This window comes from Amia ocellicauda, chromosome 2 (genome assembly GCF_036373705.1).
Source record: "Amia ocellicauda isolate fAmiCal2 chromosome 2, fAmiCal2.hap1, whole genome shotgun sequence".
Classification (NCBI taxonomy): Eukaryota; Metazoa; Chordata; class Actinopteri; order Amiiformes; family Amiidae; genus Amia; species Amia ocellicauda.
Window position 1 is genome coordinate 38763293 of NC_089851.1, and position 24527 is coordinate 38787819.

At 36.9% G+C, this 24527-nt stretch overlaps 1 protein-coding gene across 4 annotated transcripts in view; it reads left to right on the plus strand.

Moving 5' to 3' along the window:
* asap1b (ArfGAP with SH3 domain, ankyrin repeat and PH domain 1b) overlaps window positions 1–24527 on the plus strand; it is a 123421-nt gene that overhangs the window by 44582 nt on the left and 54312 nt on the right. For all 4 annotated transcript variants that reach the window (XM_066723444.1, XM_066723442.1, XM_066723445.1 and 1 more), the window contains exons 4-5: window positions 17435–17507; window positions 22441–22586. In XM_066723444.1, the coding sequence (XP_066579541.1) occupies window positions 17435–17507; window positions 22441–22586 (219 nt within the window). The remainder of the gene's footprint in view (window positions 1–17434; window positions 17508–22440; window positions 22587–24527) is intronic.

Below are 24527 nucleotides of genomic sequence, written 5' to 3' on the forward strand. Positions count from 1 at the left end.
CAGCTTTCCGCATTGCCGTTAACCATGAAACGTCCTTCAGCAACTTACTTACTTTACCTTGTAACCTACAAATAATCTGACAAGATCCTTTCACTCATCACTTCTTAATGCGGCCATTAAGGATATATATATATATATACACACAATTATGTCGGTAGCATTTGCATTTGCATTTTCCCCCATGGTGTTGTCATTTTTACATCATTTACCGGAGTATTTTCGATTTGACCCATTTTATTTGGCCACAGAACTGATTCTCGTGATTTGTGGGCCAAATGTGCATGTGCGTCATCGCTTCACGGGTTACAAACATTGCATGTAAACTCCCCCTGTGGCATTTGAGTAAACTTATGTGTGTGTGTGTATATATTATATACTTTGTGTATGTGTATATACATCTCAATTACATAACGAACCAGCAACTACATATCTACTAGTACTACTGTACAGCTAACTCACTTCGCCAACAAAAATATTATAATTAGGCTTAAAAGATTCTCAGACACAGAGCTCAACATAAGTTAGTTCCTAATACATTTGCCTTACCTTAACTTGATGTTTTTTATTTTATGCAGTTTTAACGTTTGTCGGCCTAGTTCTGTGTTCAGCATAAATCCCTCCCCCATAGCCCTAAGAGCGAATCATAACTCGCATTCAGCACAGAACTCGCCCTCACGCGTTGCGTCACTCAAGACCAGAAGTCTATAAACAATATTGTTTTAGAGTCGCGATAGTCCGGGCTTTGGGACATTATAGTTTAGTAGTCTGGCTCCAAAAGTAGTCCAGACTACCGAATTGTCCAATTTGTCCAAATACCTCCAGTTGTCCTCAACTAATTTAATAAAAGCCAAATAAGGTAGAAACTGAAGTTATGTCAAAGGTGTTTTTAGTTTGTGATTTATGGCCATAATGGATAATGTAATTTGAGGAACATTCCTCTAAAGTTGCCCTGGCTTGGTTTATAAATGGCTACTGGTTTTATTTTGCTGAAGAGTAACTACTGGTAGGTCGTGCTTTCTTTAGCACTTTTGCTTTGATCAAATAATATGAATGTTAGTGTTTTGGTAAAGTTCTGCTCATTCCCAGACTCTTTGTGTGTCTATCGAAATGGTGCATGACCTTATGCCAGCTTGCAGCATTTTAACAAAAAGCCATTGAACTAGATATTTATGACTAAGAGAAGAGAGTGCTATGTTTCAAAATCATGAATCGCTTCAGAGTCAATACTGGAAATCAAGGTCTGTAGCATCAGCAGGTCGATGTCACCTTGAAATGTAGATGAAACTGAGACAGACATATTTTTACAGCATTCAGGTTTCAGCTTTAGTGTGTTGATAATGTACGCAAGCAGAATGTGACTAATTATGACAATTGAATATTTATTTTGCACGGCTAGCTATATTACATTTAATAACACCAATGCAATTTCTTAGATTAAATTTGATGCTAATAATATTACTTTTCATTGATGTTATCTAATTCTACTTTTCAAGTGACCAACAACAGTAATATTTTGCTGTATGATTGAGCATTGTTTTTTTTTTATTTATTTTTTTTCCCCCATGCATGCATGTATGTCTGCATTGTTGGCCAACGTTTGAGTGTGAGAGCTCTGTACATTCAGTTAACTTGGGGCTTTCTGCAGCAGAGGATATTGCACTTCAAATCTGTAAAGACAGTAAAAAATTTTCGCTCAGATTTAGTTCAAATTCAAACATTGCACCACTATTGTCTTAGAAAACAAAAAGTAGCTTCGGTTTGCCACATGGCTTTGGAATTAGGAGTAGCAGTGTAGCTTAAACTTTTTTTTTTTTTTTTTTTTTAAGAATGGATTTCCATCTGGTTAAGTATTTATTTATTCATTTAGTTTGGTTTCTTTCTATTGTTTAGAAATGGCTCTATGTTATTGTTATTGTGCTTTGCATCAAGATTGAAGATTGTGCTGGCGGCAGACAGAGTATTGCTTGGTTACAAGATAGATTTCGTATGCGATTTCATGTTGTGAAATCATCTGCCTTTAGAGCAAGGGAGCCCTTTGTCATTTCTGAGAAATCTTTTTGTTTTTTAAATGTCAGATGTTAGGAGTGTCCCTGGCTTCACATCTCTCACGTTACTCCACATAAATACAGTGGAAACCAAAGAATGAACAAACTTCTTAGTTCTGTGTTTTGTTCTCAATTTAAATACAATGTCATTTTGTTCCCTCGGACCTTTGAGAGTTCCGAATGTGAAAGGGTGTCTCTGGATGCTTGATAAAATCTCATCCCACAGTTCTCTAGATACTCTTACTTTTCAAATTGTTTTTTAAGATGGGCATTGGGGAAACCCATGAATTACAAGAAAGGGTGAGAGCCACATTAGGCCTAGTTTGCATCCATGAATTGTGGCATTTCTGAGAGAGACTCGTAGTGCAACTGCTACATTAATAGTATCTCTCTCACCCTTGGCAAGGGCTAGCATTGGCTGCACATTGACTTCCTGTCATGAGTGCCATAATGATATCCCTGCCAGCATAAGCAAACCACTGCCTTCACTTTTTCCATTGCTGGCTTTTGAAAAATCTCTTCTTTATTCAAATTGTTTGGATAATGCTCTCTTTTAAACTTAAAAAAATATAATCTTCTGTGTGACAGTTAAAAGCTTAGGCTATTTTGATGAAATGGGGTGCAGCGGCTTAAAAACAAAAAAGAACCAACAAATGGCTGATAATAAAAGGGTAAGATTGATTCAGTACAGCCATTGCTCTGAGGAGAGGCTTTTTAAAAAGCAATTTTACATTTTTTTTGTTCTTGTTTTTAGTCCGGTGTAGTTCAATTGTAAATGTTTGCCCCTCTATTTGATACAATGCACGTGATGGTTGGCTTTCACAGGGCAGAAGCACGGAATTCTGGCAAACACAAAAAAATGAACTGAAGTACTGGATTTACATTTTTGCATTTGGCAGGTGGGCCGACCATTTTAATTTAATCTTGGTCTTACTCTGTATTGCCTTAACCCAAACAAACCTCCTGCTCCTGATGCTTAGTTCATAGGAAAAATGTACATTCACAGATGGTTATCTCTGTAATTATTAGTCTCTTCTTGAGAGAGAGAGCACTCTCAAAAGGGAACAAGGGACATTACCAAATGTGGTAATTTTGCATATAAATTACAAAACAAAAAAGTGTACATCTATATGCATTGCTCTCCTTAGGAAATTTAAATATGAATGTATACGGTGGCTGGAAGCTGCAGTTCTTTTTTACATTTTAACAACCATACTGCTCTTTTCATGCATTTTCCTGAATCTTAATATGCGTAACTGCACAGCTAGGAAACATGATGCAACCATTTTTATTGCACACACGAATGGTAGAATTTATTGTGCAATATGACATTTTGTAAGCTCTGGAAAGTCATAGTCCTGTGGGATTTTAGGATAATTGGTTCTTTTTATTTATATTTTTTGAAAGTTTTTTGTTGAGTGTAGTTAGCCAGGTTTACATAACATTTTTATTTTACTTTTGTTTTTGTTTTTTCTGCTGGAAGACTCAATCAATGGTAAAAAATATTGTTTATGGAAATGATCTTGCCACTAAAATTTCCTGATTTAATATAGCCAGCTACACCTTGTTAGAATCCTCATTATATTAATTCAAATTAGAACTGAGCCTTCATTTATAATCTATGTAAAGAAGTTGGTCACCTAGGAGATATCTCCTTCTGGTTTCTCATCACCACATTCAGTAAACAATTAAGCTTTTTCTATTATATAAAACACCATTACAGATCTTTAAAGAGGGTACTCCTGTAAAAATACAATAAATGTGCTTCAAAATCAAAATGGTAAGCTCATGAGCTAATGTTTACTCTTTTAAACTTTAAATGCACTATTGACAAGAAAATAATTATCTTTTAGATACCTTGTTTTGATGGATTTTAATTTTTTTTGTATTCTTGACTTTTTTTTCAGACTATGGCCGTATCATCAGTATTTCAGCTAAGAAGCGTTTTCTCATCGATATTCATGTTTTAGTTGAAATGGTAGCTTTGAAAATGATAATTATATTGCCATGATTCAAGTATGATGGAATAGTGCCATTGGGTTTTTGAAGGGTCCACATAAAATCATGGTTAATTCCATACATATAATCTAGCATCTTATTCTGTGCCTCCTCATTGATGTGATGTGAAAAACTACGGTGGTTAGGCCTCAAATGTGGAGACCAGCTCATAGGCCTAATTCTTTTTTTTTTTTTCTCTCATTGCTTTTTATTATAGAAGGGTTGCTGATACACAGATTTAGGGATTAACAGCCTTCATTTAGCAAAGGGTGCAGAAATGGGGAAATCTCACTACCCAGGAATTCTTCACATTGTTCGGCTGTGACACTGTGCGTTGCTATGGAGAAATGGCTGTGTCTCATCACTGCATGCCAAGTACTTTAGCCAATGTGTCTTGTACGTTGTCGCTCAGTATCTGGGTGCTTTCACAGGTTTTGACACCACTGTATGGACTGGCGATAGTTCCCAAGATGAGGAATAGATGGGTCTTACTTGGTGTGCCTTCACTTATGAAGTCTTTAGTTATTGCTGCCTTGTAGAGAAATGTTGCTGACTTCTGTTGTTCAGTTTGTGTTCTCTGAAAGTTTATATTTGTGAATCAATTGTATATGCTTGCTTTCTGGTTTTTGAACTCGACATGTTGAAATAACGTTATGTGAGTTAATGCAACATATTTTTTCAGTAATTCACCATGACAACAAAGAGGGCAGGCACAAAAAACACGACTTGCAGCACACAAACCTTCCCAAACTGACAAGATGCATAAGAACAGATTAACCAAATTGCCCTGTACATAGTCTCAGTTAAATGTTGAGCTTTATTCTGTCTTCTTTAATGCTTTAAATTAATAAACAACCGCTTTAGGTCATATTTCATAACGCTGGTGAATTGTCACGGTCTATTCATTGATGTTCAGTGTTTGTTAACTAATGTAATGGGTGTGAGGAAAAAGCTTTGTAAGGGTCTTATTGTCTCATGTAGTGATTCGTTTTAGTTTCCAAATGAAATTAAAAGGAATGCAAACAAATTGAGGCAATCAATCTAGGCAGTGAAGTAAACTTATGCCTAGATTTTTTACTATAGGGTTGGCTGTATTACCAGTAAACTTTTAGGCCTGTATGTGCAGATCTTAAGTTCTGTTTCTGTAGTTGTATGTATTTTTAATGTATCAACTCAAAAGCATTTTAATTTAACATTATACACAAAATTTAAACCGTATATGCCTACCCCACCCCCCAAAGTGTTTATTTCATAACATGCCATCTGCCTTTGCCTAAATCAATCAATCCATCAATAGTAGTTATTTCTAATTTAATGTTGACATTTTAAATGTTGATAGTGTAATTAACTTGGTACAGTACTGGAAGGGCAGTAAATCAGCACACTAAAGCCCATACTTAGTAGGCTGTCTTTAAATGCTACCTTGTAGTTTCTCCTGGCTGTTAAAATGGTGGACAAATAAGACTACTTGTCCCAGGATACAACTGGCTGCTGCTCGTTTTAGTCACTCAACAGGATATTTGCCGAACACTTATTGTTTATTGGGTGGGGTTCCTATTTAAGGAAGTGTGGGAGTGTGCTTTAATTTGGGATGTGGGAGTTTGTGAGGTATAAATAGGCTAAGTCCTGTGCTTTGTCTATGTGTTTCTGGTGGTTGAATGACATTTGCTTGTATGAGAACCCTTTTTGTGTACCAACCTTTGCTATGTGACCCAGACTATGTACATTGTTTAAAACCTAAATTGCACTGCTTATGACGTAACATTTAGTATTGGTGAATGTCATTTGCTGTAATAGTGTAGAAGAGTCTGAAGATAAGTTAAAACAACTAAAAGTGCACTGAACAAGGCTACCCCTCTCTCTCTCTCTCTCTCTCTCTCTCTCTCTCTCTCTCTCTCTCTCTCGAATTTGCCATGTCTTCCAGAAAACATAGCCATAGACAAAGGTATGCACACCCAATGTTTCACAAAACAGATGGTCTGTAAAATATTGCATCACTGAAGACCAACTTCTACCCAACGATGCATTACAATTAAAAATAAACAGATAAAAGTTAAATATTGCTACTGTGTGGCATCCTGATGTGTAATTGATAACTACATTTTTTTACCTTTTTCCCCCCTGAAAGAGCTATGTGCCAGTCATGAAAATTATCATAATGAATGTAAGTAGGAAAATATAGTGTTTTCCAGAAGCACATGCATTTTCTTAGTTTGGATAGAGCTGTGTTTTATGGATCAGTTCATGTAGGACTGTTATTTAAATGCATGTTGTTAAAATGCATGCCTAGGCCTATATTATAAAAAAAACAAAACAAATCTCCCCCATTCCATTGTGTAGCAGGACTTATACAGTATACTCAACAAACTGCATCATATCAACTAAAGGAGTGTCATGTGAAATGATATCTAAGCTAGTCTTGTTTCAAACTTGTCCCCTAAACCTTGACATGGCATATTCAGAAATGCTGACTGAAGAACAAGCTGCCCCGAAGAACTGTTTCCTGAGCCAAGACCAACACTGTGCAACAACCCTAGCTGTTTGGTTAGCAACTGTAAATTGATAACACGCCGAAAGAAAACCGTAAGCTGTGTGTGCATACATGAGTGGGTACGGTTCAGTTTCACACTTCAGCGTGAGGTTGGGGTTTCAAGCCTTTGAGTTGCTGTTGTGCAGCCCAGATGAGGTTCACAAGTTCCTCACTTCCTTATTCAGTAAACATTTATACTTCTTTCAGGTCCATTAATTGTAGAAATTCTGAATGAAACGTACCTCTAGGGATCACCCTTTATTGTGCATCTAGCCTTTGATTTGTTTATTTGATAATTACGTAAGGATTGCAGAGAGAGAGTGTTTTTTACATTTTTTTACCTTTTTTATTAATAAGGCCTGATCTTATAGTGGCTTTTTGCAACCATTTTGTATGTATTAAAACACGTATTACAGTAATACAACTACATATTGCTCTTATTCATTAGTCAGTCCACTTTCACCTTTGGGGAAATCAGGTCCATAGTATAATCCATATAATAGTGGTACTTGTGGATAATAGTTTTATAGGTTACTATGACATTTGATTGCATTTTGAAATCTGTGCACACCAAAGTCGTCATCAAAAACATCTAGGCTACATCTTAATAAAACCTCAAAATTAAAAGTGATACTGGGGTTTGAACTTTACATGAATTTGACTACCAGACCACTGTGTTATTAAGGTTCTTAGTCCTGTGTAAAATCACACTGCTACCACTGTAAAGAAGTAATGGCTTCTTTTCAGAAAGCAGGGTGCCTCCTACAACCCGAAGAATGTAGCTTTGCATCCAGTCTGCACCACACAGAGTCACATAGTGGGCAGACAGCTGGCAGGATTTGGAGTGACCCAGTTGGCCCGGGTATCTATGCCTTGTCCTTCGATGGCACAACTCATCCCTGTCTGAGTACCTCCTGGAGTGACCTTGACTCCCAGGGACTGTGTTTGTCTTCAAGCTTGAACTTCACTCCTGCTCTTATCCCTTTTTAAAGATGTAGGCTAGTGATGGGCCATACACAAGTGTGGATGTAAGAGTCTGCCAGGTTTTAAACTTTATTTATTCAAGTCTTAACCATCTCCCAAGAAAATGTTTTCCTGTGAATCTTCTGCAAATGTCTCTTGTTGATTGCGCCCTACCCACCACTCTTATGAGCAGCTGTACTTACTCTAAGCATTTTATTGTTGCCAATTCAGCCCTCGTCTCTTTTACAGTTTTGTCCTGCTCAAATGATGAAGTACATTTCTGAATTTGATAATGTGGAAAAAGACAGGATTACAAACCCTCTGTTCTCAATGAGTGGTGCTTGATGGACAAAAACTGACCAAAGGGCATACACATCCATAAATATTGAGCAATAAAATAAACAACAACCCCCCCCATGTGTGCATTATACATCTATGTATTTTTTTTGTGTTTGGTTTAGAATTTAATATTCCTCACACTTATCCAGTTGTCAAGCTTCGAAAATGTCAAGAGCAGGAAAAGGAGCCAGGTCATGCAGTCTTTTGGCAGATGAAGGCTTCTATTTCAGTCACAGCAGCATTATATTATGTGTCAGCCATTTCTCAACTTCATTAGGGAGGTTCTTCGGGTCGAGGCTTATAAAGATGCATTCTTGAGTCATTGTATCCAGTGAATAATTACAAATGTGCAGACTGGGTTTGAGGAAGACGGCATCTGGCAGTTATGTTATTGACCCCTCAGCTTTGGTTGATTGCTATTATGGAAAAAATATATCTCAGTCCGAGTTGAACTTGTTAAATTCAAGTTCGTTCCACCCTTGATAGGAGCTGGAACTACAGTTGATGATAGCTGTTAATTTTTTATATGACGAATGAAAGCAAGTGAAAAGGAAGTTTGGACTGAGTGTCCTTTATTTACACCAGTCACAGTTTTGACCCTTGCTTTAGGCAAGGTAGACTTCTTATTTTTATGTCTTCTTTATTTCAGTCTTATCTCCAACAAAACATGTACAATTTAGCTGATGTTTTTCATTTTTGCCTGTCAGGGTTGTAAGTCTTGTGAATAGGCATCCCATGTTGCTCACTGAAGTGAAATTAGGCCTCTAGTCTGACCACTTTAGATTTCAGTGGTACTGTCCTTGAATCACCATCTGACAAACGAGCTCAACAAATTGTTTTCAATACAGAATGACATTTTCATTTAGGTCTGTATGACTGCAAATAATGCTTTGATAAGGACAAAGAACAATTTATTAATGATTACAGGGGTGAGAATTACTATACAAAAATGTTTAACTATATCCCTAGTATGCAGCAACAAGGGAATTTGCCTGCTTTTAGTTGTGGTACTGTTGAGTGGTTTATTCTCATTGCTTTAATATGTCCTCCCAAAAATCAAAAGTTAATGGAGGAAGAATATTAAAGTTTATTTGCAATTCATTAAACTCAAGGTTGCTTAATGTTAATTAATGATATAGATTCTTCAGAGAATGTAGAAAAAAACACTTTCAGGCCTAACTAGTGTAGGTAAATGGTAAAACCTTAAATCAATAGATGTATACACCGATCAGCCATAACATTATGACCACCTGCCTAATACTGTGTAGGTCCCCCTTTTGCCACCAAAACAGCCCTGACCCGTCGAGGCATGGACTCCACTAGACCTCTGAAGGTGTGCTGTGGTATCTGGCACCAAGACGTCAGCAGCAGTCCTGTAAATTGTGAGGTGGGGCCTCCATTGATCGGACTTGTTTGTCCAGCACATCCCACAGATGCTCGATTGGATTGAGATCTGGGGAATTTGGAGGCCAAGTCAACACCTTGACCACCTTCCTCCATTGCTCCGTGGTCCAGTTCTGATGCTCACGTGCCCATTGTAGGTGCTTTCGGCAGTGGACAGGGGTCAGCATGGGGACCCTGACTGGTCTGCGGCTACGCAGCCCCATACGCATCAAACTGTGATGCACTGTGTGTTCTGACACCTTTCTATCAGAACCAGCATTCACTTTTTCAGCAATTTGAGCTACAGTAGCTCGTCTGTTGGATCGGATCACACGGGCCAGCCTTCACTCCCCACATGCATCAGTGAGCTTTGGCCGCCCATGACCCTGTCGCCGGTTCACCGCTTTTCATTCCTTGACACTGACCACTGCAGACCGGGAACACCCCACAAGAGCTGCAGTTTTGGAGATGCTCTGACCCAGTCGTCTAGCCATCACAATGTGGCCCTTGTCAAAGTCGCTCAGATCCTTACGCTTGTCCATTTTTCCTGCTTCTAATACATCAACTTTGAGGACAAAATGTTCACTTGCTGCCTAATATATCCCACCCACTGACAGGTGCCATGATAACGAGATTATCAGTGTTATTCACTTCACCTGTCAGTGGTCATAATGTTATGGCTGATCGGTGTATGTATTCTGTATTGCACACAGATATTATATCTTTTAAATTATTTATGCATTTTCCAGTTAATTTCTCATTACTGCAATGTGGTCTGATTCAAAAAGATGGACATCTAATGTATTACAAGTGAAATTAAAAAAACAAACAAAAAAAAATGGTATCTTGTATCAAATGTCTATAAAAATATATATTTTTTTAAATCTAGACATCATCATGTGGATAATATAATGAAAAGACATGGTGTCCATCAACCCATTTCTCATTACCGCAATATTGGTTCATTGCCCTGCCAAAATCATAAAGCCAAAATGTCAATAAAGTTTTATTCTCCCATGATGCATCAATGAGAGGGGAAGATAAATGATGCACCCTAGTCTCCTCACTTTTATTCACTAAAAATGTTGTACTTGTGTATAAACCCCCTGTTCCTGACACTATAGATTCTCATTACCGCTATTGATGATACATTGGTACACTGTTTTTTCAAAAATGTCACTGTGCTTTTACGTAGACATTATTTGTTTTATTCACTGCAAATGTGTGAATTTTGACCCATTTGACTCAGAAGAGTTCAGGTCAAAAATCCATTAAAGAATGACTACGGCGCTCATGAGCTCGCCCTAAATGCAAATCCTGGATCTGCCCACAATACTTGATACTTTTATATAATTATTTAGGTTTTTAAAGTCGTTTTATCATATGGATATATCATATTATGGATATTATATTGCCTTTAATATGAAACACAGAATACATTTTTTTTCCACTTTCCTACACAATGGTCTTTTCTGATTTTTTTTTTTTTTTTTAGATATATATATTATAATAGTACTAATAATTTCAGGGCTGACTTTGATGGTACCAGCTTTAAGTAAAGGTGTGGAATGAGATTAATTATCAGAGTAAATGGTACAGAGGAGGGTCTAGGGGTCTTCAACTACATTAAATATCATATTTATATTAGGACTAATTCAACCGTAGGCAATATTTGGCATACAATCAAGTAATATTTTTTTTAATCTCAACCCCCTGGATGGCTGTCAGCCCAGGTAAGCGCCTGTATAGCCTATGCCTGGAGTCAGCCCTGATTAACTTAAATTCAAGAAACAATTCTAGTGCTTTATGCTTTGATATTGATGCTGCACCATATCTATACATTTTACACTGTTATTTGATTTACATGAAACATTAAATCAAATACTGTTGCTCTTTACATAGTCTACTCAGGTACTCTCATTACCGAAATATTCATTCTCATTACCACAACCTGCTTATCTTTACCAAAATATGACATAATTTAATTATCATTACCTTAACTGCACCTTCAATTAAGCTTTCCATAATATAGACCAGCACTATGAGTTAAGCGGTTGTTGGAACTCAACAAAATGTGGTAAGGTAAGTAATTAATTAAACATGAATTTTCCCAAATTTAACGATCACATTCTTGAGGTATATTTTGGTAATGAGAAAATCTTGAAAATAAAATATATTAATATAGTAAAGGATTCTATTTTGTCCATTAATATAGCTAGCTTAGAATTACGTTTTATCATAGCAATTAAAAAAAAATGTCCCACGCTCGTGCTTGTGAAATGTTATTGCAGTAATGAGAAATTTCATTCACAAAAAAGCACTAAAATGTTTAAGTAAATAGTCTCTTTGAAATCAACATTTAAAGTGACTTTTGACCCTACTAACCATACTCCAAAAAAAAATTCTTGGTCAATATCATTTTTTTAAAAACTAAAAGATGATCACTCTGAAATGAGAATTTTGTGAGAATCACCCATTAAGAAGACACTATAACATTTTAAAATTGTTTGATCTTTTTCAATAACAAGGCCTAAATAATGGAATTGCTTGCTTGGAAATATACATTACACAATATCAAACAAGCAACGAGGTCCATTATTTCAAACTGTTTAATAAATACATGTAATACATATTTGTTTGTGTATTGTTAAAGTTCCCTCCCAGAAATGTTTCTTCCATTTTTTAGTGTAGCTGTGCATTTGCAGTGGCTGTCTCAGAAGTCTTTGCCAAGTCGTTTGATCCATGGTTACCTGTTGGGTCTTTAATAGAGTACAGATGTCTAGGTATGGTTGCATATTGACACTCCCTGCTGTTTAGGACATTAACATATCCTCCTGGTCTGCCCATGCTAGCAAATGTAACATGTTGGCATTCTCTATTCTAGAACTGCAGTCTTACTCCTCCAAAAATACAATAATCCAGACCCAAAATACCGGTTTCCCTCAGTTGTGTGTTGGTTGTGTCCTAACCTACAGTGTAAAAGGCTTTATTCTCAAAGATCTTAACTTTGCTTGTAATTTTGACCAAAGTAGATCAAAGGAATTTAACCTTGGTAAGAGAAGTTACTTAAGGGCATGGCTGGCTGCAGAGGTTTGAAAATAATTGGGGAAGCACGGCATTAAAACATCTAGGGGAAACATTTGGGTGGTTAATTATGTCTTGAAGAACGCTTAGAACTTTCAGCTAATTAAATTGCATCACCCACCGGAAACCAAACTTAATTTATTTATGTGTGCATTTATCTTCTCCACAAGGAATATGGTGCATTTTCTTTTGAACATCTCAAGTCTCAATCTTTCTTAGATACCTCAGTATTGCAGTGGGGGTGGGGGTTAACGGTTTGCTGTCGCCAAATAAAAATCTGATAGCCTAAATATTTGAACAAATTGTGGAAATGTGGTAAACGATAATTTAAATGTTGATTTTTAACCATGATGCCAGCTGTGCATTGAATCTACAATAGTGCATTTGCCTTTAATAGCTTTCATAAACCATACAGTATCCTAACGTACTTTACACATGCTAAGAAATTAATATTAGATGAACATTAAAATGGATGTTAAATACAAGGATAAACAATGGTACAAGTAGTGGATGATGCAAATTTTCCATGTGGATGTGCCCAAAAGCCATGCCAGAAAGGTGTCTCCTATTATTTCACAAGGTTGAAGCACAGACAGGACAGTTCCTGGTATCTGAAACAATGGCCCTCTAACTCCGCAAGCTTGACATCAGAAAGTGCCTGGAGACCCGGCGAGAACGACCTGGGCATTCGTGGATAAGCCATGCTGCTGAAACATGACGTTTTTCTGTGATTCTTGCTGTCTTAAACTTGCTTGACGACACCTAGTACTGTGCCTCGTGCTGAGGTTTTTGCACGTCTTGACTAGTGTTTTTTTTCCAAAACTTGAAACTCAGTGTTTTGACAAGAGTGCAGTATTGCTGAACGCTGAAGAAGTATGCAGTTATGAATTTAGTTTTGTGTGTCAATGATTCATCTAATTGCAAAGCTTAACTTAGGTATGTAATTACAGTACTTTGTTATGGCATGTGTGACAGTTATCAGACAACGTTTGTATGCTTTATTATGTCGAAAACTGTCCTTCTGTGTATGGCTTGCTTGAAAATCAAACTCAGCCATGTTGTGAGTCATTTAAGACAATGTTGTTGATCTGCAGTTACATATTATGGAACACTTGAGCTGAGAAGTCCTCATTTGTGACCATTGAGACTGGGCTACACCTGATTCAAAATAAAATTAATAGGAATAATAATACAAAAATAACCAAAACTAACAAACATAAAAACAGATAGGGTCTATTGTGCGATGCATAATTTGCTTAGATGCCCCATGGTAGCTGATCAGCGTTGAATCCAGCTGAGTTTGCCTGGATTTGTACAAGAATGCAGAATAACTTTAGCACAGTGATTTTTATAATCTGAACATAATTACACACAAGGTTGAGCAAAGAGTAACTTGCAGCATGTCGCTCATTATTTGGACCTCCTACTGTAGGCATGAACTCATCAAGCTTTCAAACTGATGAGCTGACAAGTTAAAGCAACACTGATGTCTGCTCCTTGTGTGTCTGACAGCGGTTTAATATGTACTGAATTAAAAAGAAACAACTAATATCTGTTCAGAGTTATGCATTTATTTTTTAAGCAGTACTAGTTTTGCTCCACAGTGGGAAATAAAATACCAGCTGGAGCAAATCATTACAAGAGTAAATGCTTAATGATGAATTAGATTGAACCCACAAAGGAAAATGCACTGATAGGATTGAATTAAACCCTGGGCAGTGAAATAGCTGCTGTCTTGGTTTTGATCCTTGAGCTGCTTCCTCTCCCAAGGTCAAGTCAAAGCTGACACGCTGCTACATGAGAAAAACAACATGTATTTCAGACTCAAGGTGTTACCATATAACATCTATAGGTTTCGTGATGATAAAGGTGAAATGCAGCTGACCTTTTTTGTGCTTTCTGAAATGAAACCAAATGCACATGGTTGTGAGGTAGTGTACTGGATGTTGACAGATATTGATTGTAGAATCTTGCATTATATAGATCTTAAAGGAAAATGTATAGTAAGAATAAAAGGAACACATCAACACACTTTATCACTCTTTGATATAGTCAGTAAGGTATTAGTTTCAACTGCATAGGGAGTGGTGGGTGCTATTTAACACTTTATTTTTGGACATGTCATGAATAAGTACAAAGAAATATAACATTGTTTTTGTTAATGTGGTTTATAACTGTAACTTTGAAAAGCCCTCAAATTTAAAATCTAAGTAACATCAAATACCCGAATCTTTTTTCTTCATGCCAACAGCGATCATCCTGAGAGGAAACTTGGAAGATCGACTATCCAGCAGGGTTTAAAATCTAACATACAAATAAGCAGCAGACAGAAAATGTATGAAACTTAGTTACCACAAGAGATACTAGATAGCCTGATGTTATTGCAATCTTGTAGGAGTAAGACCCCTCTTATGCTCTTAAAATAAATACTGCACAGTTTTTAACAGGACTGGGTGCTTGCCAAACATCACAGTTTATAGTTCAGTTGGTTGTACATGGCACAACTCCCCAAAAATAGCTCAGTATTCTTCACTTTTTCATTATGCAATTTACATAGTTAAAGGAATATGTACATTTGTAATCGGTAGAACTGGTATCAGAAGTTATCTGTGTCTCTTGAATAAAAAAAGTGTTGAAAGGGAAGAGGCTCCACAAGTTAATGGGAGGAGATGTATTCAGTAGATCATTTCATTATGGTGAATAATTGCCTTTTTGTCCTTCTAAAGATGGTACTAGCCGCACATTGACTTAATCAGGATAGTCTATAATGGCACAAAACCATAATCATTCAGAATTATATGGTTTAGGGGATTATTGGTTGTTTTTGGTGGGTAGTAAAAATTATTAGTAATCAGGTACAATGCAGGTCTTCAGTCACATTTCAGTTGATTTATTTATTTATTTTCCACTTTGCATTTGTTGTCAGAGTATTATAATTAATGTCAAGTATTTTTTTCCAACAAAATCAGCTTTGCATTTGATGAAGACAAAAAATAATGAAACCATGGGTGTGGTAAAAGAAAATCCCCCGTTTTTTTTAATAATTCCTTCACTTTCTCAAGGTGTACACAAATATAGCAGCTGCTCATCATTTTTAAGTGCTACATCCACCTTAACATTTTCATTCAAAATCCGCTCACTGTCACATGCATATTATAATCACATCTAGGCCCGGATTAAATCAAAACTTCTAACGGCACCAATCCCAAAAGCTGAGCCGGTAGTCAGTGGTATCTAAGCAGGTTTAGAATTTGCAGTTTGACAAAAATGTAATTTGGGTCCTGGTACATACCAATTTCCTCAGCTCCTAAAACCAGAAAACTTAATCTAATGATAAAACATAGTGACATTTATCTCTTTCAGTCCTGGCCTGGAGTATGCAATGAACAAATAAAGCAGCAGGCTCCCTCAGGACAGTGTCACAACTCCAACAGAAAATAGAATCTAAAATGGCCTTTGGTAGAGGCATAAGCCAACGGAGTGCATACTAATAATATTAAGAAGCACTTTTTAATTTCTTATATTAATCTTGATGTCATCATTTATTTATTGGATAATTTCTCTGACAGTGGTTTTGCTCCACCAAAGTTCTTGAGTCCTTAACTGGCCAAATAACAGTACAAACTCAAGTCATCAAAGCATCTTGGGGATACAGAAATAGTTTGTATTAATGATAGATTGGTTAAACACAAGAAAAACAGCAGTAAAAAAAAAATATATAGTATTCTTGCACCAAATCTATTTAAATATTATCATTATATTATTCATAGTCACAATGTTTTTGCATAGCAGTTTTAACATTCAGAAATGTTATGTCCGGTCCTTATGACCTTGTTAAAAACCTGCACTGAATTTTTGTGAACAAGTTGTAAATGTCTTGCAGTATTGTTTTGTAATTTAATAATGTGCTATTAAAGTCCAGATTTACCCATATTTTGCATTACAGCATTTTTACCTATTGTTGTTTTATATGATGTACTTGGTCATCAGACTGTGAAGGTGGTTAGTTTACAGTATATGGTGATGGACACTATTGAGATAGATAACCGCTGAAGCAGTCACGAAAACCACACGTACGAAAAACTGGCCGTGCTAAAATTGCTTTCATTTACTGCTTTGATTGTTGTGTTTTTAGTTTTGTTTTGATTATGGTTTTTGCGTTTACTATTAAGCTACCTGTTTTTAAGTAAGGCTTTTTCACAAAACCTTTCAGGCAGGTTTTGAAATGATGTTCAATCTATGCTCTTGCTTTAAAGAAAGATCTGCTGTTAACAAACTGATTGCGCCAGAGTCCAAACAATTTTCAAAAACTTTATTCAATATTATGAAACCGCAATCACGCAGTGTGGAATCTCCTGCCTGACAGGTTTTTTTTTTTTTTTTTTTTTTTTTTACTAAAACTATAAAACCCAAATTATGAAAAGAAGTGCACTCCCAAGAACAAGGACAGAGAACAAGGAAATACATGTAATAAAGCACCATTAGACACATGTTTGGGTTTTCTTTGGACAGAGGGAATACTCAGCTAGATACTAATTGAATAAGAAGATCAGTGTAACAGGGAGTAGAGGACACAGAGGGTTCAAGGTTAGCCTTTAGGCATTTGTATTCTGTTTGTAGATGAAATAAAGTATATCCTTCTTGCAGAGGAGTCTTCCAACTCCCATGGAGGAGTTCTAAAGTAATAAACTAACAAAAGAAAGTCAAATTAAACTAAACGGACAAGGGAATTGTCTCGGCGACACTCCAAGGCAGAAGCTGGGCTGTGGTGCTATGGGGTCTGGGGTTGAAAGAAAAATAGGGAGGTTAAATAAGGTGAGGCGCAGCTGTGGTGAGAGCTCTGATTGCAGTCTCGGATATACATCCAAATACCTGGCGCAAATAATCTGAATGAGACATATCTGCCAACACTGAGGAGAAGCAACCCCCCCAACAGAGCTGTCTTGACAGGCTGACCTGTCTCAATGAGTTTGTGCAAAATGGCAACATGAATTAGTGAAGATTGCTGGAATAATTTAAAAACTGTTGAGAAAGCAGAATAAACTTCACATAAATATTAAACTTTTGTCTTCTTTCGTTTTTGCTTCCTCAGGCTTTAGACCAAGACAGGACAGCTCTACAGAAAGTGAAGAAATCTGTGAAGGCAATATACAATTCAGGTCAAGGTAAGAACCCTGCTGTGTCTCTGATTTGTGGTTATCAGTGTTTAAACAAACTCTTGTGGTCTTCATTCATCTGCTGTTCTCATTTGTGACATTGCTGGTTTGAGCAGCATGATTCAAATGCAAAATTTCAAAATGCATAATCTAGGCCTAAATAGGGAACTACAAAGTCAGCAGCTGATAGAAGTAGTAGTACTTTGTACAAAGTACAAAGAAGCTGAATACTGCCCCAGCCATTACTTATACTTTTGGTAACCAAAAATGATAGCAATAACCAGAGTTATCTTTCAAGTCGAGGATACTCCCCAAAGCGGGATGTTACCATAGGAACTCAGTGAATGCATTTGTATAATAAAGCTGCCTATGTCACTCAGGCCCCCTCTGCCTGCTTTAACTGGTGACAACACAGAGTGCTCTGCCACTTTTCCTTTCATGGGACTTCAATCTCCTGACGTTTGAGCAAAAGCGTTTTTCTCTGTCTAATGTATTTCTATATTATTCACTGTTCTTGAAACTCTTGCATTCGGATGCTAAGGACGCTGCGCCCACGCATTCGCTTGCAGCGTTCGGAATACGAGCCGGAATACGATACAGAATATGGGCCAGAATTCCACTTCTGTACACAAGGCTGTGTAGAAGCTTTGAACAATTACATTTTTATAATGAAAAGTAAATACCCCAAAACAGAAATGAACCCCTAAAGTTATGTATGACCAGTTCTGATCATCCTCAAAAGCCACATACTGAATGGACGTGTACAGTTTGTTATTACTATTATTCTCATTATTACGACTGCTATAAGATAACGTGAATCTCTGAATAGGATATTAACAATTGAAAAAGACAGAGATGACCTTCAAACTCTCTACTACTTTGTAAGCCTTTTTTGTGAGGATCAAAAATACTATCAACGGGTGGAGAATAATTTAATTGTTTATTTTCTCCAGCTCGGTAATGTTCTGTTTGTAAACAAGACAAATACAACTGTAATCTGGATAAGTACAGATGGTACATTTTTAAAAATAGAATTCTGACTACACCATTGTGCTCTGCTTTTAAAACACAGATTTTAACATATAAAATACTGTGATAATTAAGTAAGTAACCTCAGTCTGTTTTTCTATGAAAAGCTAGAACTAAATGACAGGCAAATAGATATACAGAGGAAGACAGGAAGCAAATCTCAAAGGCTATTTTATATATAGATATAGATATAGGCTTAAATTGTGTATGTGGTTTGCAGTTAAACAGCTTTTAATTAAAGGAAGTGGACCTGTAGAGACCTGTCACTACTCTGCTCCTCTTCTGTTAGCCGTGTGTGTTTTTCTGTAAGCAGGCATGTTCACTTCATGTTCATGTTCATGTGTCACTACCACAGGAGATGTCCCTGCCCAATAAAGGGCGATTGGCAGTACTAGACTCGGTTGGGAACAGTTGGAAAGACACTTCACCGCAGTTGCATTGTGTGTTGTGAGTCAGTCTTCATTTCACTGGAGAGATGAACAGATGTGGTGCCAGTAGCTAAGATCAGTTTAGATAGTCTTCAATCTGAGCTAAAGAAGGATTACTGAAACACACTAATAGCCTATTTATATTTTATATACTAATTTTATAATTGGTCTTAAGTAGTATATTTCTGCCTTTTTCCCCACTTTGCAATCAAACAAAGGCCATTTTGAAATGATCCCAGGTCCTCTCCTCTCATCCCCAGACTCCCGCTGGGCTAGAAGGGCTCAGTACTGCTTCTTTTGCCGCTGTGACATAATGTATAGCTATTACAATGATTTAAAGATTTTGACAGGTCTGTTTTGAAGGCTTTATTTACCAAATATGTCAGTTGCATTTGGCAGTGTGTGATATTATAACCAGGGTCATTGCATGAAAACACAAGAACAAAACAAATCAACCACAGGTGACCTTTGCCCTCTATTATAAACATCCGATAGTAGACAATTACTGCATGTGGCTGTAGACTTTTGCAGGGAGGCTTTGGCTCCTTGCCATGATCAACTTAAACTCTGATGCAGATACACAAGGGATTGGGGATTGAGTGCTGCTGGTCAGTAGTAGTACCACAAAGTCTGGTTGCATGTGTGGCTTAATAAATTCTCTGAATGAAGCATAAGATCTGTATTTGCAACCTTCACAGATATACCTACCAGAGTGGAAGGTGAGGTGCTGCTGCACCCACACAGTCTACCCTGTATTTTCTCAGCCCCCCCCCACCCCCCAAAATAAAATAAGATTATGAAGTAACGGCACGGTCAAACAGTCCAACAGAACACCATCAGCTACCCCTTGTATTTTCTCTCAGCCTCCCTAAAACTAATACAACAAAAGAATCCAAGAATGACAAAGTAACTCTGCAAAACACTGTCAGCAACCCCCCAATCCTGGACACCTTTCAAAGCCCCCCTAAAACTTGAAGTCTAGAAACTCCCCTGACTTCAGTCCTAGTAATTTTTTTCAACTCAAATATTACACATCAAAACTAAATGCAATGTCTTACCAAGCATTATGTACTTGGCATATTTTATTAATCTTAGAAAATTGTGAATTTGGCAGAAATGAGTGAAATAATCTGATCTGATCCTTTGAGGCAGTGTAATTTAAACCCTTTAAAAAATAATTTCAGATAATGTTTGTTTTTATTTGAAATCCATGAGGTTCCAATCTGTGTGGTAGAATCCACTAAAAATAATAAAGTAGAGGACTAAACATCTATTTATATGTAGCAGCAACTTTAAAGATGTGTAACATAACAGTGTGCTTTTCAAATTTGTGTAAAAGTTCAGTGATTGTTTTTCAATTGAATTATCATTTAAACAACCAAGTATGTCCCAACATGTACTGGCACTCAGCTGCAGACATATTCTAGGTGTCCAGCCACCTGCTGGTAGAGAAGTGTAGTGCTTTTTCCCGTATTAGGGGTTTAAAAAAGAGAGATGACCTAATAATGTCATTCTGCCAAGGGAATCTATATCATAAAACATGAAAAATTAAACCCAGATGAGGCTGGAAAACAAGAGAGGACTGTATCTTAGCACTTTCAATCTTTAAAAGGACTCTTTCCTTTGTTGTATGATGATGCTATGAAATTGGGAATGGTAATTATGAAAATATGGGCTGGTCAAGTATGTTCTGTCATATTGTATAGCTTATAGTTTATTTTTTATTTTTTATGTGTTTTATTTTAATGCAATTAATATAAGATGATGCTTTCAACCTATCCGTATTGTAGCTCTGTGAACATGGCCCTGAACAGTCATAGGACTGTGTTGCTATTGTGTATGATGTACAACGTCTGTTCTTGGGTATTAGGCTGGAACTTTAAAAGGTTCAGTACTATGGTTTTCAGGAAGATCTGATTCCAGCTATTATTTTTTTAATTGTGTGTAACTTAAATCTAGTGCTACCAAGTTATCTATACTACATTTGCATTAAAAGCTCCATATCAACTCATCAATGTAATTTTAAATACCTTTGCTTAATTGCCAGGATCTCCAAGTGATGGAATACAGTTCAGTTGTTTTCTATAAATGTTTCTATAAATGTACGTTGTGCATTTTGGAGACAATTCATATTAGCTTTTTGTGACTGTAACGAAAGCATCATAGAAAGTGACAGTGTCCCCAAGCACACAACGATGACACAGATTGGTATATATTTTTTCAATCACCTTTCACCCTAAATCAGGGGTTTTCAAACCAGTTCTGCAGTACCCCCTGCCCTGCTGGTTTTTGTTCCAACCTAGGTCTTAATTACTTAATTGAATGGTATATTGCTTTGTTAGGTCAATTAAAGATTCAATTAAGCAATTAAGATCTCAGTTGGAACAAAAACCAGCAGGGCAGGGGGTACTCCAGGACCGGTTTGAAAACCACTGCCCTAATTAATAACTGAGAAGAAAACGTTTCTAAAGGGCTGAATAGTTGCTTCTGCCATAGTGGTCAAAAGTCACTTTCTCTGACAATATAATCTTTCAATCATTTGGGAAAGCAAACACAAATATTCTTATTTAGGTTTGTATAAACACTTTAATCTGATAATGCCTCTGGCCTCCTTATAAAGACAACTGGTTGAGATTTTGAGATAAAATAACTACTAGTAAGCAAACAGTGCTTGATATGCTTCCTCAAAACAGGAACTCCAGTGAGCAATTACTTTTTCTGTGACGGACTGCACTGTTATTATGAAATCCTAAATATAATCAGAACAGCCAGCTAGAAACATTTTTTGTTTTATTTTAAATGTAAGCCTAGTCTTTGCTCGTTATCTTTCCCACAGCCCACAAAATCTCTGTTTTTATTAGTTTTGGGAAGCAGATGAGCTGATAATGTGGCACAGAGATGACTAAGCTCTTTCAACTAACAGATGATCGAAACTCTTAGGCTTTGATTCCATCTAAGTAATTAAGGTTGTTTGTGCGGCCCATCCATGGTGTTTTTGGTTTTAGTTTTTAGTATTTTGTGGTGTATAATACATTTTCTCTTAGGATGGGACTACTACCCCTTAGACTTCAGTTTGGTAGTGCCATGCATGGTACAGTTAGCTCTTCAAACTCTGGCGTCTGCATTCAATGTGTTAAGTCTTTGTTTTTATGTATGTGTTTGTATATGTAGAGTCTAGTTGTGGCAATGGAGTGTGAAACAAGCAGCCTATTGGTTTAGCAAAGTTCATAAGTTGACATATAATGACATTTCACAGCTTATCAAATCAGAAATCAATAACAAACAGTTTGGCAACGTACGTAAGTCTATATATATATCCAATATACAACTTGACTTTGTAGTTGAAGACCCACACACTTCACCTGTGTTTACTGGACATTGACAGACACCCACACAAGCATTGCTAGTACGGCTACAACTTGGTCCAATCTGCTTTGAAATAATTGTGTAGGATGTAACTTATTTGCCTTTTCCCCACTCCACAGATCATGTTCAAAATGAAGAGAACTATGCACAAGCTCTGGATAAATTTGGAAGTAATTTCATTAGCCGTGACAACCCAGACCTGGGAACAGCTTTTGTGAAGTTTTCTACCCTCACCAAGGAGTTGTCCGCTCTGCTGAAAAATTTGGTAAGCCTCTGGTTTGCATTGTGTATAGCTGATCCTAACTGGTTTGTCTTTAGGGTCTTGACAATAAACTGCACTATTCAATTTCAAAAAATATGACAAGAAAGACTTTCTGAAAATATGGCAAAAAACTTGTCTTGTCTCTATGTATGCCTAGATCATTGTCATGTCAGCTTTTCACAGTACTGGGCTTGGGAATTACATTTCTCTCTCCCAACATGAACCCCATTCTGGGCCATGGAGCTAGAGAGTTAGGGAGAACACATGTGATTTTTAAAGCTCTTGAATATTTGTGTTTTCAGTAAATGGTATAAAGGTTATGCAGAGGACATGATTTGTGTCTCATTCACAGTAATCCAAGTCTGTAAGAAAGGCAGGCTTTACTGGTTTTTAATTGAACAGCATGCTTTGATGTTACATTTTCTTTGTACCTCGATATAGTTCATATCTTCTTACTGAAAGAGACTTAAATCTGCACAGAAAGTAGGAACATGTTAAATCAAAAGATGTGCATTCTGATTAGCTTTTCATTGAAAAGGGCCTTTAAGTGGACAATGAAATATTATCACATATTGTTTTGTTAAATGGAGGGCAGAGGAAGCTATGTCATGCCAGCAGTATGTGTGGATATATTAAGAACAAAAGTACGGAAGGTAAGCAGGAAACGCATCCTGAACTTCATCTTGGGCTTAAAGAAGCTCAGTTATTTAAGTGCTACTTACATATTATTGAATGCTCTGCAGAAACCTGATACTTTTGTTAAAGGTCTATCTTTTTTTGTAAAAGAAAAACAACAAAAAACTCATCACATTGTTTGTGAAATATCCATTCCTGAGCCTTTTATGAAATGGGAGGAACAGCTGTGTCTGTCCTGTGGTGTAACGCCGTGTACACACTGCTTTCACCATGCCTTCAAAGGGAGATATCTTTACTAGAATAACATCCCTACAGCAATGATACTCCATAGACTGAAGGACAGGTCTTGTTAGAGTGCCATGCTCTGTAGGCCTAGAAGAAGTTAGAAGTTTGTCTTTTTATATACATGAAGCTATGGAAACAAATTGGTTCTTAAACGCAGCTCAGGCAGTAAAGATCTTTGGCTTATTTAAAGATTGCCACACGTTTTGCAATGGCAGTTTATTTGTAACACTCAATGAGTTGAGTGATGTGTGTAAGAGGAGAGAAAGACCTCTTAAGGGACATAAGTTTACATTTACAGTATACAGTATATGTGTGTGTGTGTGTGTGTGTGTGTAAGGCTGGACAGCTAAAAATAATGCCTGACCCAGGTGTGGGGCTTGACTAACACAATTCTTGTAAACCTAACAATGTTCAGGCCACTTCTCCAATTCCCGAATAAAACACTCGGCAAACAATCCAGTTCAGAAGGCGGTCTCGTTTCCTTGGTTCATAATGGGGGGTCTTGTAGTTCATGGTCAATGTCCAGTCCAAGGTCCGTTATCCAGATCGGTTTCTCAATGGAGAAGAAAGTCTATATTCACGATACTCCTTTGCTCATAAGCACACCTAACGCCCTCCTGCACTTCCCCTCAGGTACCAGACAATCGAACTTGCTTTTGCCTCGAGCATTTCCAGTAGTAGTTGTCGTCATTGTTGTTAGAACTAACACAGTGTATGCAGTAGATAAATCTGTTCTACAGTGGTTTAATTGTATCCCCTTTCTCTTAATTACAACAAATATTTGATTAGCTTACTTAAAAGATGATATGTAATGACAACAGCGGTACTAAACCCTGCTAAATGCAACCATGTGGCCAGGTTTCATCAGACATCAATCATTTGGTTTGCATGTAATACTTAGGAAAATGCACAATTCACAGACAATTGTTTATGCAGTAAGGATTGGAGTTAAAGTTTAAAAATGTTGTAAATGTGCTTGGCTTTGTTTCAACTTTCAAAACTATTTTTGCTTTACCTTATTAT